Below are 13,535 nucleotides of genomic sequence, written 5' to 3'. Positions count from 1 at the left end.
ATATTAACTGTTGTATATTAACTGTTGTATATTAACTGTTGTATATTAACTGTTGTATATTAACTGTTGTATATTAACTGTTGTATATTAACTGTGTATATTGGTAACTGTTGTATATTAACTGTGTATATTGGTAACTGTTTGTCTGCTATACAACTTCTAGTTTTTCAAAGTCAATGAGTAGGTTTTTGAATCGCTTTTTGCTTTGTCTCCGTCTATGGAGTAGCGATTTGTAGTACGCAGCAATTTGCGTGAACCAGGATTCTTCTCCCTTGATCATAACCACCAAGTTGATGAGGGATAACACAATAATCGTAGAGTACATTGTACTACTCATGTTGGTTAATTGCATAAAATCCCCCAACCACAGGTTCTCGTCGATTTTGAATAATAAACTGGAGATTAGGGTGGTGATGATTAAGTTGAGCAAAAAAGGCCAGTTCTCATAAATCGGTTGTCTGTATGGAGGACCCCGACTAAGCACAATGGCGATTAAAATGTATTGGAAATTAGTATAGAGAAACAACACGGTGTTATCGCTGGATTTGACATCATCGTCCCCCGCTGGAATTGGTTTGATGTACCATTGCTGGAATTGCACTAATTTCCAAATAATGATTTGGAAAACTAAAATAACAATAATCTGTAATACCAACGGGATAAGTATTTTAGCACTCACCAAATTAGCACTGGGTCTTTTGATAATGATTTTATCAAAGGGCTTCAGCCAGGACATGAAGATTGCCAACGGTAAAATTAAAAATAAATCAATGTACAAAAATTGAAAATCTCCTAAATTGGTTCCTCTCTTGTATAATATACTAACCGTGATGAATTGAATCGCCAGGTATAACGACATGTATTTGAAACACGAGAAACTCGTTACCAAACTCGATCTTCCTTCTTTGATGATATCAAGAATGCATTTGATTTCAAAAATTCGACTGGTGAATGGTGCGGCCACCGACGCTTCGGCTTCACTAAGCGATACCCCGACGTCAGCAGCCTTTAATGCTCCACAATCATTAGCTCCGTCTCCCACAAATCCCACCGTGTAATCGATTTTCTGTAATTGTTCCACCAATTCGTGTTTTTCATCCGGTGACATTCTGGCGAAAATATCACATTTCATAAGGATTTTTTCCTTTAATGATTCAAAGCGGCCATCCTGTTGAATTAAATCAATTAAAATATACTTGAAAATATCCCCAGTGATTGCAATCCGATACTCCTTCACTTCCTCTCGAATATTATCAAAATATGGCTTCAACGTATATGAATCCAACTTGAGCTGATTATCCTGGTACCCTTCCCAAACTAAATTGGTATCATTATCCTCGGGATCGTATCTTGGTACATATATATCAATATCCTTACTGATTATCCCGCTTTCAATCCCAACACTAATCGCAGTAAGTACATTATCCCCAGTACACATGATTGTTCGGATCTGGGCCTGGTTTAATTCTTCAAGGGTTGGTTTGGTGGATTCCTTTAACTTATTTTCAAATATTATAAACCCATTGAATTGTAATTCTTTTTCCATCTGGTCTCGACTTCCGTCGTCTTCTTCAAGTTCTTTGGACCCTAATGCAATAACCCTGTAACCTCGTTTGGTATACTCATGTAACACTTCTTCGTAATCAAGTGGGATCGTTTCCGGTCGACAGATATCAATCATAACCTCCGGTGCTCCCTTGGTGAAAATGTTCTTGGTTCCGTCAGCTTTTTCAACCATGACTGACATTCTTCTTAATGATGAAATAAATTCATACTCTTTGATAATCCTGATTGCTTCGTTTAATACACTATCTCCAGGATAAACTTTCATCCCATCATGATCTTCAAGCTTCCAATTCAGATACTCAAACATCTTCACGTCAAGCGGATCTCCCAATAACTCATCATCAATTAATCGAAGCGAATGACACACCGCCATCCCAATAACCAATTCTTCACTACTATTAAAAGTTTTCTCATTCCCATGAGTCAGTCCAAATCCAAAATTCATTAATTTACTAAACGATTCATCTCCTCGATGTCTTAATTCTGATACTTCATTTTTCAATTCTTCAAAGATTATTTGTTTTCTCCCATGTGCATTCTTAGTAACATGAACTCCTAACACATCTAATCCATCTTCGGTAAGGGTCCCTGTTTTATCAAAGCAAATCACATCAAGCTTACCCCCAATATTAACTCTGGTTGGTGCTATACAGAAAATTGAATGGAAGTTTTTCAATCGGTTGATGGCAAACGTAGTTCCTATAGTCAAAGTTGCTGGTAATGCTGGTGGAACAACAATGGTGATTATATCTAATGCTCTCAAAACCATAATGGATTTATCAATCCCCAATTGAATAAAATTATAAGTAGAATATATAAAACCAATAAATGCAATAAATGTCATGAATCCAATATATTTAAATGAATCTTCATAAAATTTAAATCCAGTAGGTTTGGGGAATAACATGGACCTAATTAATGAACCCTTGGTTGTATTAAACCCAATTTTTAGAACCATTGCTAAAACTGGCTCATCAGTATTACTTTTACACTTGAGAATCTTAGTACCATTATACAAAAAAGATTTAGCAAGTACGGGATTTGTAAAATTTTCTTTCAAATATTTGACAGTCTCTTGGTTAGCTTGAACTTTAGTAACAGGTACACTTTCACCAGTTAACATAGACTCATTGATAATACACTCCCCATTAATTAAAAGACAGTCACTGGGGATAACACTAAGCAGGGGATCGATTTCAAATACATCTCCTGGAACCAACTCATTAGAATCAATTTGAGTCCAAAATTCATTACGCCAGGCTCTAATATCACATTTAAATTTGGAAATTTCTTGTAACCTTTTGATCGTCGATTTTGTTTCAACTAAAGTATTAATAATGGAAATTAATGAAATGATAAAGATACACAGAGCATAATAATAGTAGTCATCTGCTAACCAAAGAAAAATTGAAAAAATTTGGAAAATGTAAAATGGATGTAAAACTTCATCCATCAATAATTGAGTAATTGATTTTTCTTCAATTTCAATATTGTTTTCACCAAATATTCCTCGTCTTTGATCTTGCATCGATTGAGTTACCCCGTTTTTCAAATGACGGATATTCAACCAATCTAAATCATACCATGTAGAGTTGGTACGAAATATGTCCTCCACAGGGTTATAAAAAAATTTGATATATCTATAGTTAAATGATCTAATGACCGGAATAACAGGATTATTTTCCTTCGTTTGTTTGTTATGTAGTAAGTCACTGAGTCTATTTTCCATTTGGCTTTCGTTATCAACATCATTAATATCATCATCACTAATTTCGGTAATGGGTAAGATATTCGAAAGACGTTCCCCATATCTTTGTTTCCGGATTTGCACAATAGATAATTCACCAAATTCATTTTCAATAACACACCAATCACATTTTCCTAAACTACTCTTGGCCCCCATTAAATTTATACGATAACGAGGGAACCAACGTAATACTAAATACCCAAGTCCAAAAGTGAAAATACACAAGCAATAATATAAGAACAGCTTTCGAAAAGAATTTTTATACCCAGCTATACCAATAACCAAGTCTTCTTCTGCTAGATAATACCTTTGATATTCCAGCACAGCTGGAAACTCCAGTATATCTTCGTCATCCTTAACGTTACTGGAAAAGCTTTGCCGACTTGACTCGTTATCACTTTTGGAAGAAGTACTTGATCCACGACGAGGACGGAAAACATCGTCAAGATTAGTATTTATTGAACCATATCCACTCTCGCTGTCATCGTGTTCTTGACTTCTATCGTCGGTTCTTGGACTAGTACTTTCTTCTTCAATTATCCCAATATCATGCTTTGGTGAGATCCCCTTTAGTTTATTACTACCAGGTGTACTTTGAACATACTCTTCCGAATCATATTTATCAAGACTGTAATCCCAATCAGTATTGTAATCAACGGGATCTTCAGGATTTTCCAAAGTAGATCCACCTGGTGCCATTTCAATTTCATCAGGTGAAAAAAATTTGAAATTAACTTGAGTATCTACAGATCTTCCTGTGGCATTGGACTTGATCGAATATAACTCATTTTCATTATTTTCATAAGAAGTAGAAGGCACTATCAATGGGGAAGTTTCTCTGGAAACGTTACTGTCACGACGATAGCTACTGAAATGATGTGGGTAATGTAAAGAGCTGATCGAGGAAGGAATTACCTCCGAGGCAGCACCAGCATACATCTCATGATTATTCTCATCATTATAAGAAGAGTCAACCGAAGAAATAGACCCTCGACGGCTGAGTCGGTCAACAGAAGAAGACCTTCTGCTCATACTAGTCCTGGCACTTCTCGATTTTGACGTTCCAACCATTACTTTTTTTTCGATTTTTGAGCACTCTTCTAGCAAGAAAAGATTTCTAATAGCTGGACAAACTTTTCAGAAGGCTAATTATCTAATTGTAAAGATTCCCGTGTTTTGCAAAGAGTAGCAAAATAACTCTTCTTATCTCTGCTCTGCAATTTTTTTTTCATCGACTTCTCAACCCATACACCTTAAATACTTTTGTCTTGTTTCTCGCAAAGATTTATGAAAATACTACCAAGTGACCAGAATCTGACTAAAGACAAGGTTATACGACCGAGATGGCATTGAAGTTGAAACTCAAGGTGCCGTCTTCCAACGATAACGGGAGCAATGGAGGTGGCAGTTCCAGTGCGAGAACACCATCTACTGGAGCACCCAATAACAATAGCTCGAGTGGTGCATCTAGTCCTTCGTTACCAAAATTAAAATTATCAATGAAAGCACCAAAGAGCAGTAAGAGTGGAGGAGGAATAGTCAAAAAGGAGCCACTGGTGGAAAAGGAAAGACACAAGAAACTCAAAATCAGTTTAGGTGGGAAGCACTCCCACTCACAAGAGAAAGCCAAGTCGACTACGGCAGCACCAGCATCGTCATCATCGTCATCAACATCCAAGCTAGGTAAAGTGACGAATATTCGAGTCAAACCAACCAGGATACCGGGGGAAGGATACGATGCCGAAGCTCCAGATTTGGAAGATGATCCATTAGTGGAGGAAGGGATCGTGATACGGTTTCTTAACGATATAAATCTTGAAGCAGTTCAAAGTGCTGTTGATACCGGGAATTTATCTAATATTTTTATTAAATGGCTTACAAAGGAGAAAGCGGTGGTCCATGTTAACCAGACGTTATATTCCGCCAGATTGATTGATTTACCAACGCTTACAGAGCTTTACAAGACCGTTGATAAGAAAAATATATACAAGACAATTGATATTTGTCAAATATTACTAGTACTCCATCCTATTAATCCGGAGGATTTTAACATTGAAAGAGATTTCGAAATAGTTTCTGACGAGACCTATGTTCATCCATTATATAAAATGTCACCTAATCAAGAGATCAAGCCAACCCGTATAATACATAAGGATGGGTTATCGTATCCATATGAGGGAGTTCATCGAAGATTCAGGCCTCGGAAAGTTAGTCATCGGGTCATGGATGACATTGATACAAGAGTAGCCGAGCTCATTAAAAGAGACAACAAATCTGACGAAACTCATTATGAATTAGTTGATTTGAATAAAGTGAATAGATATCGTACTGGAACATCCAGCACCGCATCATCTTCTGTTAGCACTCCATTACCAAACAATGAAGCTACTACTATTAAAAGAGAAGGTGGAGAAGGTCAACAAGAAGAAGGTCAGCAACTTCAAAATGACGTTGATTTATTGGAGAATGCTTTACAACAAGAATTAGAAGCATTGGAAGATGATGAATCAGACGAAGAAGATGCGACTAAAGCACATGAAAATGAAGAGGAAAATGAAGATGAAGATGAAGATATGAATGAACTTTTTGAAGGGACTGGAGAACAACCAGAACAACAAGAAGAAGAAGACGACGAAGAGGATGAAGAAGAAGAGGAAGAAGACGATGACGATGACGAAGACGAAAATGTTAAACAAGAAAAGAGCAAAGCCAAAAAATTAGAAGAAGATATAGTGGATCTCGAACAAGTCTTAAAATCTCAAAAGGAAAAATACGGTAACAATCCAAATAAAATGATCCAAATGAAGTACCAATCTAACATGGGTACCCTCAGGGGCCAGCTTGAGATTAAGAAGAGAGAATTGGCCAAGATCCGAGACGAACAGCAAAAATTACAAGAGAAACTGGCCCCTAATCATGCAATTGATCCAAATCAAAGAGAAGAACAAGAAGAGGATAATAATAATGAAGATGATGACGACGACGAAGGGGAAGACCTAGACGGGTTATTCTAATACATAGTAATAAATATCTTTATTAGTATATTTTATCCTTTGTATGTTTATTCCTCCATGGAGCGTCCGAAGGACTCGAACTGAAAGCCAAAACTGCAAAATTTTCATTTATTGTATGTAGTCGTGCTTATGTGCAGTTGTGATGGAGTCAATTTTTTTTTTCCTCTTCTCATAAAGAGAGAGTTCGCTGAGTGTTTCTGATGGACTCTGATTTAGTAGATGATAATTAAGTCATTTTTGGATGGGATCACCAACCCACACTAATCTATATTGAATCTTATATCTGCAGCATCTAGGTATTGCTTCCAGCGTATTGTCTTTTCACCTGGTCTATATAAAGAAAAGCTAGATTAACTTGCTTTTTTCTTTTTACTTTAATTTTTTTAATTTTTAATTTTTTTTTTTTCAAAAAACCATGTCTACTAATTCGATTAAGTTATTGGCTAGTGACGTTCACCGGGGTTTAGCTGAGTTGGTCGCTAAGAGATTGGGCTTGAAGTTGACTCCTTCTGAATTGAAAAGAGACTCTACTGGAGAAGTACAATTTTCTATTGGGGAATCGGTGAGAGACGAAGATATATTCATTATATGTCAAATTGGTTCAGGGGTTGTTAATGATCGTGTTATTGAATTACTTATTATGATTAATGCTTGTAAGACTGCAAGTGCCCGTAGAATCACGGTCATTTTACCTAATTTTCCTTATGCAAGACAAGATAGAAAAGATAAATCCAGAGCACCAATCACTGCCAAATTAATGGCTGATATGCTTACTACTTCAGGTTGTAATCACGTCATTACCATGGACTTACATGCTTCTCAAATTCAAGGTTTCTTTGATGTTCCAGTTGATAATTTATATGCTGAACCAAGTGTTGTTAGATATATTAAAGAAAAAATCAATTATAAAGAAGCCATCATCATTTCTCCAGATGCCGGTGGTGCTAAAAGAGCTGCTGGCTTGGCCGACAGACTAGACTTGAACTTTGCTTTGATCCATAAAGAAAGAGCTAGAGCAAATGAAGTTTCTAGAATGGTTTTGGTTGGGGACGTCACCGATAAAATCTGTGTTATTGTCGATGATATGGCTGACACTTGTGGTACCTTGGCTAAAGCTGCTGAAGTCCTTTTGGATAACGGTGCCAAAGATGTCATTGCAATTGTAACCCATGGTATCTTATCTGGAAATGCTCTTAAAAATATTAACAACTCTAAGCTTAATCGTGTTGTTTGTACTAACACCGTTCCTTTTGAAGAAAAATTAAATCTTTGCCCTAAATTAGATACCATCGATGTTTCTGCAGTCTTAGCTGAAGCTATAAGAAGACTTCATAATGGTGAAAGTATATCATATTTATTCAAAAATGCTCCTTTATGATGTACTACTATTAGCCCCCTTTCAATTTATCACTCCACCTTTTATTGAATATTTTCTATTTATTTCATTATTTACTATTTTTCTAACTTCCTTTTATATACATCAAAAACTACAGTATCACAAGCTTCTAATGTAATTTACTGACTCGCAATGAATTTTCCGGAGAAGCAAAAGAAAAAAACAAATGTGAACAAAATGAAAAATTCAAATATCAAAGGCAACGGCTTTTTCTATTTCATTTTATAGAATATATAATGTCTAACGTGTATGTTGTCCTGTTCTCGTTCGTAATAAATAGCTAATACTAACTTACTCAGTCCAGCAAACATTAGAGCATGTCTTTTTGGTACGTTAACTCGATGAATCTACAAGACAATACTTTGATATTAACCTTTACCCCATAATGAAGACATGGATGGTACAATCTTAAACACCGAAGATATCTACACCGAAGCCTCATCGGAGCTTTTGGCCAAATATGGCAAAGGTCCCATGACTTGGGATGTCAAAATCAAGTTGCAAGGCCGTCCGGGTCCTGAAGCAACCAAAATCATGATTCAAGAATACGATTTACCAATCACTCCACAAGAGTTTATTGCCGAATCCATTAAAGTCCAAGAGAATAAATGGGCCCGTACAAAGTTTTTACCGGGTGCTTTAGAGCTTTTGAAATATTTGAAAGAAAACGAAATTCCTATTGCATTGGGAACCAGTTCCAATAGTATCAATTACCAAAGAAAAACTCAACACTTGAAGGAGGGATTCGAGCTTTTTGGTGATCATATTGTCACCGGTGATGATGAAAGAATCCCACCAGGGAAAGGTAAACCAAATCCCCATATTTGGTTTACTTGTTTAGATAGTCTCAACACCGAGCGTCAACTTAAAGGTTTGGACTCAATAAAGATTGAAGAATGTCTAATCTTTGAAGACGGTATTCCAGGAGTAATTTCTGGCCAAAATGCCAATGCTTATGTTATTTGGATCCCAGACCCAAATGCATTGGAAATTTTGGCCGGGAAAGAACATGAAATCATTGGTGATAAAGGCGAAATCATCAGCAGCCTCCATCACTTCGACAAAACAAAGTTTTCCCTTTAATCTAGACTTCACATCCTACCATACTTTTAGAAATATGTTTTAGAGTAGCAAATCTATAGATGTACGATCTTTTTTTTTTTTTTTTTTTTTTTCATCTTTAAAGTGCGATAAAAGCTGATATGATCGATACCTTGAATGATTCTGGTTAAGCGATTTCATTGCCTTTCACCAGATAATGATAGGTACCGATTCCTATCGAATAATTATAGAACTAAATACCCCTAAAGAGTCCGACTCTTGTGACTATAGAGACTCTCCGATAAACATCACGTCAATTGATAACCCAACAGAATTTAAAATTTCCACGAAAGCAAACTCATCAGAGATGTCCTCGGAATCAATTGAACCATTAAGGGCCAAGTTCTTAGGAGAAGGCGTTATTAGACTATTCCGAGAATTCGAAGAAGAGGAAGAGGAAAGTGGGACTGATTTTGTGACCTCTTCTATTAGTGAATCATCATCGTCATCCACACCCTTCAATCAAACAAAACAACAAACAAAGCAAACAAAAGAAGTGACTAATGATGGAGATGATACAATGGTATCAATTATTGCAGTTCCTACATATTTTACTGCAACCGATTTATTAGGGTTCATTGGAGAATCTTATATGAAGTACATTACTCATATTAGAATATTGAAGAGTGAAAAACCAAATCGTTTTTTAGTATTGATAAAGTTTAATGATATTTTAAAGACAGCCGAGTTTCAACTTAATTTCAATGGGAAACCGTTTAATTCTATGGAACCTGAATCTTGTCATGTTATTTTCGTAAAATCTGTTCATTTTGAAGCAAGAAGTTTGACAGAAAATGATACTATTCCAGAAGTTTCTAAAAGTTTAATTCCTTTTTTATTAACAGACCCGTTTACATCACCTTCGCTTAATGATTCTGCATCATCTAATGATGAGACGTTAATAGAATTACCTACATGTCCTGTATGTTTAGAAAGAATGGATTCGGCAGTTACAGGATTATTAACAATAGCATGTCAACATACATTTCATTGTCAATGTTTATCTAAATGGTCAGACGATACGTGTCCCATATGTAGGTATTCAAACAATGTGTCTAATCAAAAAGTTCGGAGGTCTATTCGTAGATTACTGCAATACAACAATTCCCGTTTACAACAATTACAACAACAACAACAACAACAATTTGAAGGTGCATCGTCATCATCACTAGATGCAAGTGCCAGTGGAGGAGGATCAGAAGCAGTGATAGAAACCAATGAACACTGTATGGATTGTTCTAATATCACAAATTTATGGATATGTTTAATTTGTGGGAATGTAGGTTGTGATAGATACGCACCTGAACAACATTCCTTAAAGCATTTTATTAATAGTGGTCATTGTTTTGCTATGGAATTAAATACTTCTCGGGTGTGGGATTATGCCGGGGATAATTATGTACATCGATTGGTTGCTAATGAATCAGATGGGAAGATAGTTGAATTGCCAGAGAAAAATAGCCGTTCTTCAAATGGTATTGATAACAAGAAAAATATTGATGCAAATTTTAATGAAAATTTTGATAAAATTGATGAAGTTGGATTTGAATATTCTCAATTATTAATAAGTCAATTAGCAAGTCAAAGGGAATTTTATGAATCATTATTAAATGAAAAAAGTGCTCCAAAATCGCGTAGAGGGTCATCTTTAACTGATAGTACAGTAAATCAACAAGCATTAACAAATATGGAAATTAAAGTTGAAGAATTAACTTCAAAAATGGAGCAGTTAACAACCAAAACTATTCCAAATTTAAAAACAAAAATATCAAACAAAGATAACAAGATTCAACAACTCGCTAAGGATCTTAATAGTTCTAATATCCTCAATGACGCACTTTCTAAAAAGATTGACACGTTAACTTTGGAAAAGAACAAGTTGGAAAATACCAACAAAGATCTAACCGAACAGGTTAATGATTTAATGTTTTACCTCGAAAGTCAAGAAAAGTTTAAAAACGAGCCCCAAGACGTTAGAGATGGTACCGTTGTCATAAAGGATACTCCCAACCGTAGTTCAGCTAGCTCAAAAAAGAAGCGAAAATAGATACCCCGTTGACATTCATCGTATCCGTTTTGAAGCATAAGCGAGAATTAATTCGTTGTACAGCTGGCGTTTTTTTGTTTTTTTGATTTTTTTTTCACTTTTTTGTTTGTTTTTAGTCATTGGTTTGTTTGTTCGATATTTACCGGGTTTGTTCAGATGTTTCCATGATGGTAAGTGGTCGTACCTAGTAAAAGGTGATTTCCTACAATGATATCTGCCCTATGAACATCAGATTATTTGATTGCAAATAATGAGATACTGAGAAAATTAAGGAAGTAGGAGAGAAAACGCTTACGTTGAGCTGCTCGAACTTGCAGCATTTTAATTTACTTTTTTTTTTTGAGTCCCGTTCGGAAAATCGCATCCAATTTTGACCTACGCAAATCGATAGCCACAAACCACCAGAGTAGTCTAATTTAGATTTTATGCTTGAGTTAAGGGAATGCCAACGGTTATGGATGGCTGACATAACGTTGTTTTTTTTTCTTTTTTAATTAAAATTTGGCTTTTTTAATGACTCAAAAATATACCGAAGAGATCATTTCCTACCGTTTTTTTCGAAGCATAAAGGAATTTTTGAAAGGAATTTTTTGAAAGAAATGAAATATAATATCACGAGAATAGGAGCAAATAAAGGATCGGGTTATCAGGAAAGGAAACGATAGAAGATAAAAAAAAAAGAAAAGTTAACAACAAAGAAGTAACGAAAGACATTAACTGAATTTTGCTTAAATAAAAAGGGTGCTATTGCTTGAGTTGGTCGTTTTTTCATAATTACATTTAAGCTATTCGTTTTTGTTTCTTTGATAAGTAAGGTCCGTCTTTAGTTGTCTAACGTTGTCATTTTCATTGGATTTATAAGGGCAACGAAATCTTCTTTTTGATTTGAAATAGAAGGTGAAATTTAAGATATAAAAAAGAAGAATTTCATTAAACAAAAACGCAAGCTGGAAAGATTCCTTCCCTTACTAGATGTGGGCAATGTCAAATAGAGATGACAGAGAAGAGCAACACTCTAAGAAGTATGTTAGATTATATTTATCAGATCATCGGGTTTATGAGTTGAGAAGAAAAAAAAAATATATATAATGGATCCAAAAAATATGGAAAACCTAGGTGGATGAGTACTTGATTGAGTTACTAACCAATTTTTTTAGGCTACCGTCTGTACTGGAACTTATGCTGGGCTTAAAGCCTGGTGAATCTTCTGATGTTGGTGCTCTGGTTCAGGGCCAAAGCTCTCAATATCAGCAGTTTTATCCTGGGCCAAGTTTTTGCGATTTACTGGTGAGCTCTTATCGGGGATCACTCCCAACAAATCGTAGTCATCATCCCAATCATTCGATAAGTGCTTCAATTAGCTTACCTACAATTGCTCATACTCCACAAGCTTCAATCACTGGAGATTCAGATTTGCTGTCTTCTGCATTACCTAGTCCTCAGGATACAACTGGAAGACAACTTCCAGATTATTCCTATTACGATAGAGGTCAAACAAATTTGGAACTTCAAACTTTTCGATTTCCTCAAGAATCTGAACAATCTCAAGACTATACCTTCCCCAATCAAGGGTATAGTTTAGAGAGCAGGAGATCTCTACCGAAGAATGTGTTTAATGAGTCACCAGATTTACCATCAACTTCTTCTCCTTCGCGTCTGATCCATCATGTTAAAAGCTTATCTTCCACTACAACTTTTAATCCTGATTATCAGACTCAACCCCAAGAAGAAGAATTAATCTATGATGTGCAAAAAATCATTTCATTATCAAACAATATTAATCATAACATAAGTGATATTTATAATGGATACGCCAATTTAATTGCTGAATCCAAACCAAGATATTCTCCTAGTGTCGATACCTTAGAAGGCCATGCTGTTGATGCCCAAGGTATAGAGAAACAGATCAAGAGAGAAGCTTTTAAGAACTTTATGGGTTCAATTAAAGCTTATACTCTTGATTCACTTCTCTTTGATTTAGAAGCAGATATGAAGGCCGTACAACGGTTAAAGGATTATAAAGCATCTTTGACAAAAGAACAAGCTTCGTCTTCAAGCGAGTTTAAGCAAATGAAAAAAGAAACTAAGGCTCCGGTATCCAAGCCAAAGCAGGACTTACCCAAAAGATCTAAGCAGACTGACACTTCTCCCAAAAGGCGTAAAAGTGAACTCTATATCGGTGGTGATGTTCTACATTTGAACATCAACAAGCCTGTCTTGGAAACAAACGCTCACATGTCCCCAATCCAAAAAAGCTTTTTGAATAAAGAATTTTTAATCAAAAAGGACATTCAATGCGAACAGTGTGGCTCTAAAGAAACTCCTGAATGGAGAAAAGGTCCTCCTAGTTGCAAAACCTTGTGCAATGCCTGTGGCATTTACTTTGCTAAATTGACGAAGAAGTACGACGCCGAAGAGGCTGAAAAAATCATGTCTGATAAGAAGGCTGCTGGAACCCCCCACGAGAGAAAAGTAGCCTGATCTCTCTCTATAATATGCTTACTTTCTAATATAATTTAATCTAATCTTTAAAGTTTATATCGTTAAACTTGTAGTATTCTTTTAGGTGCGAAAACACCTTTCTAATCAGGCGATGGAACCTCCATAAAAAAATTGAGGATAAAAAAATTTTTTTTTTGGTTTTTATGGTAAAGCACGATGGGA

General features: G+C 35.7%; 6 protein-coding genes across 6 annotated transcripts; 5 read left to right on the top strand and 1 right to left on the bottom strand.

The window, feature by feature from the left end:
* Positions 1-18: 18 nt before the first annotated feature.
* Positions 19-2,534, bottom strand: HYPBUDRAFT_153676 (putative acid anhydride hydrolase). Its single transcript, XM_020221665.1, has one exon. It carries the CDS (start codon positions 2,522-2,524, stop codon positions 149-151), a length of 2,376 nt encoding a protein of 791 aa, XP_020075288.1. The 5' UTR covers positions 2,525-2,534; the 3' UTR covers positions 19-148.
* A 2,278-nt stretch (positions 2,535-4,812) lies between these two features.
* HYPBUDRAFT_112637 (TATA-binding protein-associated factor TAF7) lies at positions 4,813-6,327 on the top strand (the record flags this gene model as incomplete). Its single annotated transcript, XM_020218919.1, has 1 exon — positions 4,813-6,327. The coding sequence occupies one exon, from the start codon at positions 4,813-4,815 to the stop codon at positions 6,325-6,327; it is 1,515 nt and encodes a 504-aa protein (XP_020075287.1).
* Positions 6,328-6,520: 193 nt separating this feature from the next.
* On the top strand, positions 6,521-7,736 carry PRS1 (ribose phosphate diphosphokinase subunit). The gene has a single exon (XM_020221664.1). It carries the CDS (start codon positions 6,743-6,745, stop codon positions 7,703-7,705), a length of 963 nt encoding a protein of 320 aa, XP_020075286.1. The 5' UTR covers positions 6,521-6,742; the 3' UTR covers positions 7,706-7,736.
* Positions 7,737-7,927: 191 nt separating this feature from the next.
* On the top strand, positions 7,928-8,874 carry HYPBUDRAFT_142613 (HAD-like protein). The gene is made up of 3 exons (XM_020219831.1): positions 7,928-7,970; positions 8,023-8,051; positions 8,115-8,874. The coding sequence occupies exons 1-3, from the start codon at positions 7,960-7,962 to the stop codon at positions 8,804-8,806; spliced, it is 732 nt and encodes a 243-aa protein (XP_020075285.1). The 5' UTR covers positions 7,928-7,959; the 3' UTR covers positions 8,807-8,874.
* A 107-nt stretch (positions 8,875-8,981) lies between these two features.
* HYPBUDRAFT_142608 (uncharacterized protein) lies at positions 8,982-10,987 on the top strand (the record flags this gene model as incomplete). The annotated part of the gene is made up of 2 exons (XM_020219830.1): positions 8,982-9,255; positions 9,319-10,987. The coding sequence occupies 2 exons, from the start codon at positions 8,982-8,984 to the stop codon at positions 10,869-10,871; spliced, it is 1,827 nt and encodes a 608-aa protein (XP_020075284.1). The 3' UTR covers positions 10,872-10,987.
* A 1,063-nt stretch (positions 10,988-12,050) lies between these two features.
* Positions 12,051-13,352, top strand: HYPBUDRAFT_7507 (uncharacterized protein; the record flags this gene model as incomplete). Its single annotated transcript, XM_020223665.1, has 1 exon — positions 12,051-13,352. One exon carries the CDS (start codon positions 12,051-12,053, stop codon positions 13,350-13,352), a length of 1,302 nt encoding a protein of 433 aa, XP_020075283.1.
* Positions 13,353-13,535: the final 183 nt, after the last annotated feature.

This window comes from Hyphopichia burtonii (genome assembly GCF_001661395.1).
Source record: "Hyphopichia burtonii NRRL Y-1933 unplaced genomic scaffold HYPBUscaffold_6, whole genome shotgun sequence".
Lineage (NCBI taxonomy): Eukaryota > Fungi > Ascomycota > Pichiomycetes > Serinales > Debaryomycetaceae > Hyphopichia > Hyphopichia burtonii.
Note: the sequence above shows the minus strand (reverse complement) of the source record. Positions and strands in the feature narration are given on the sequence as shown.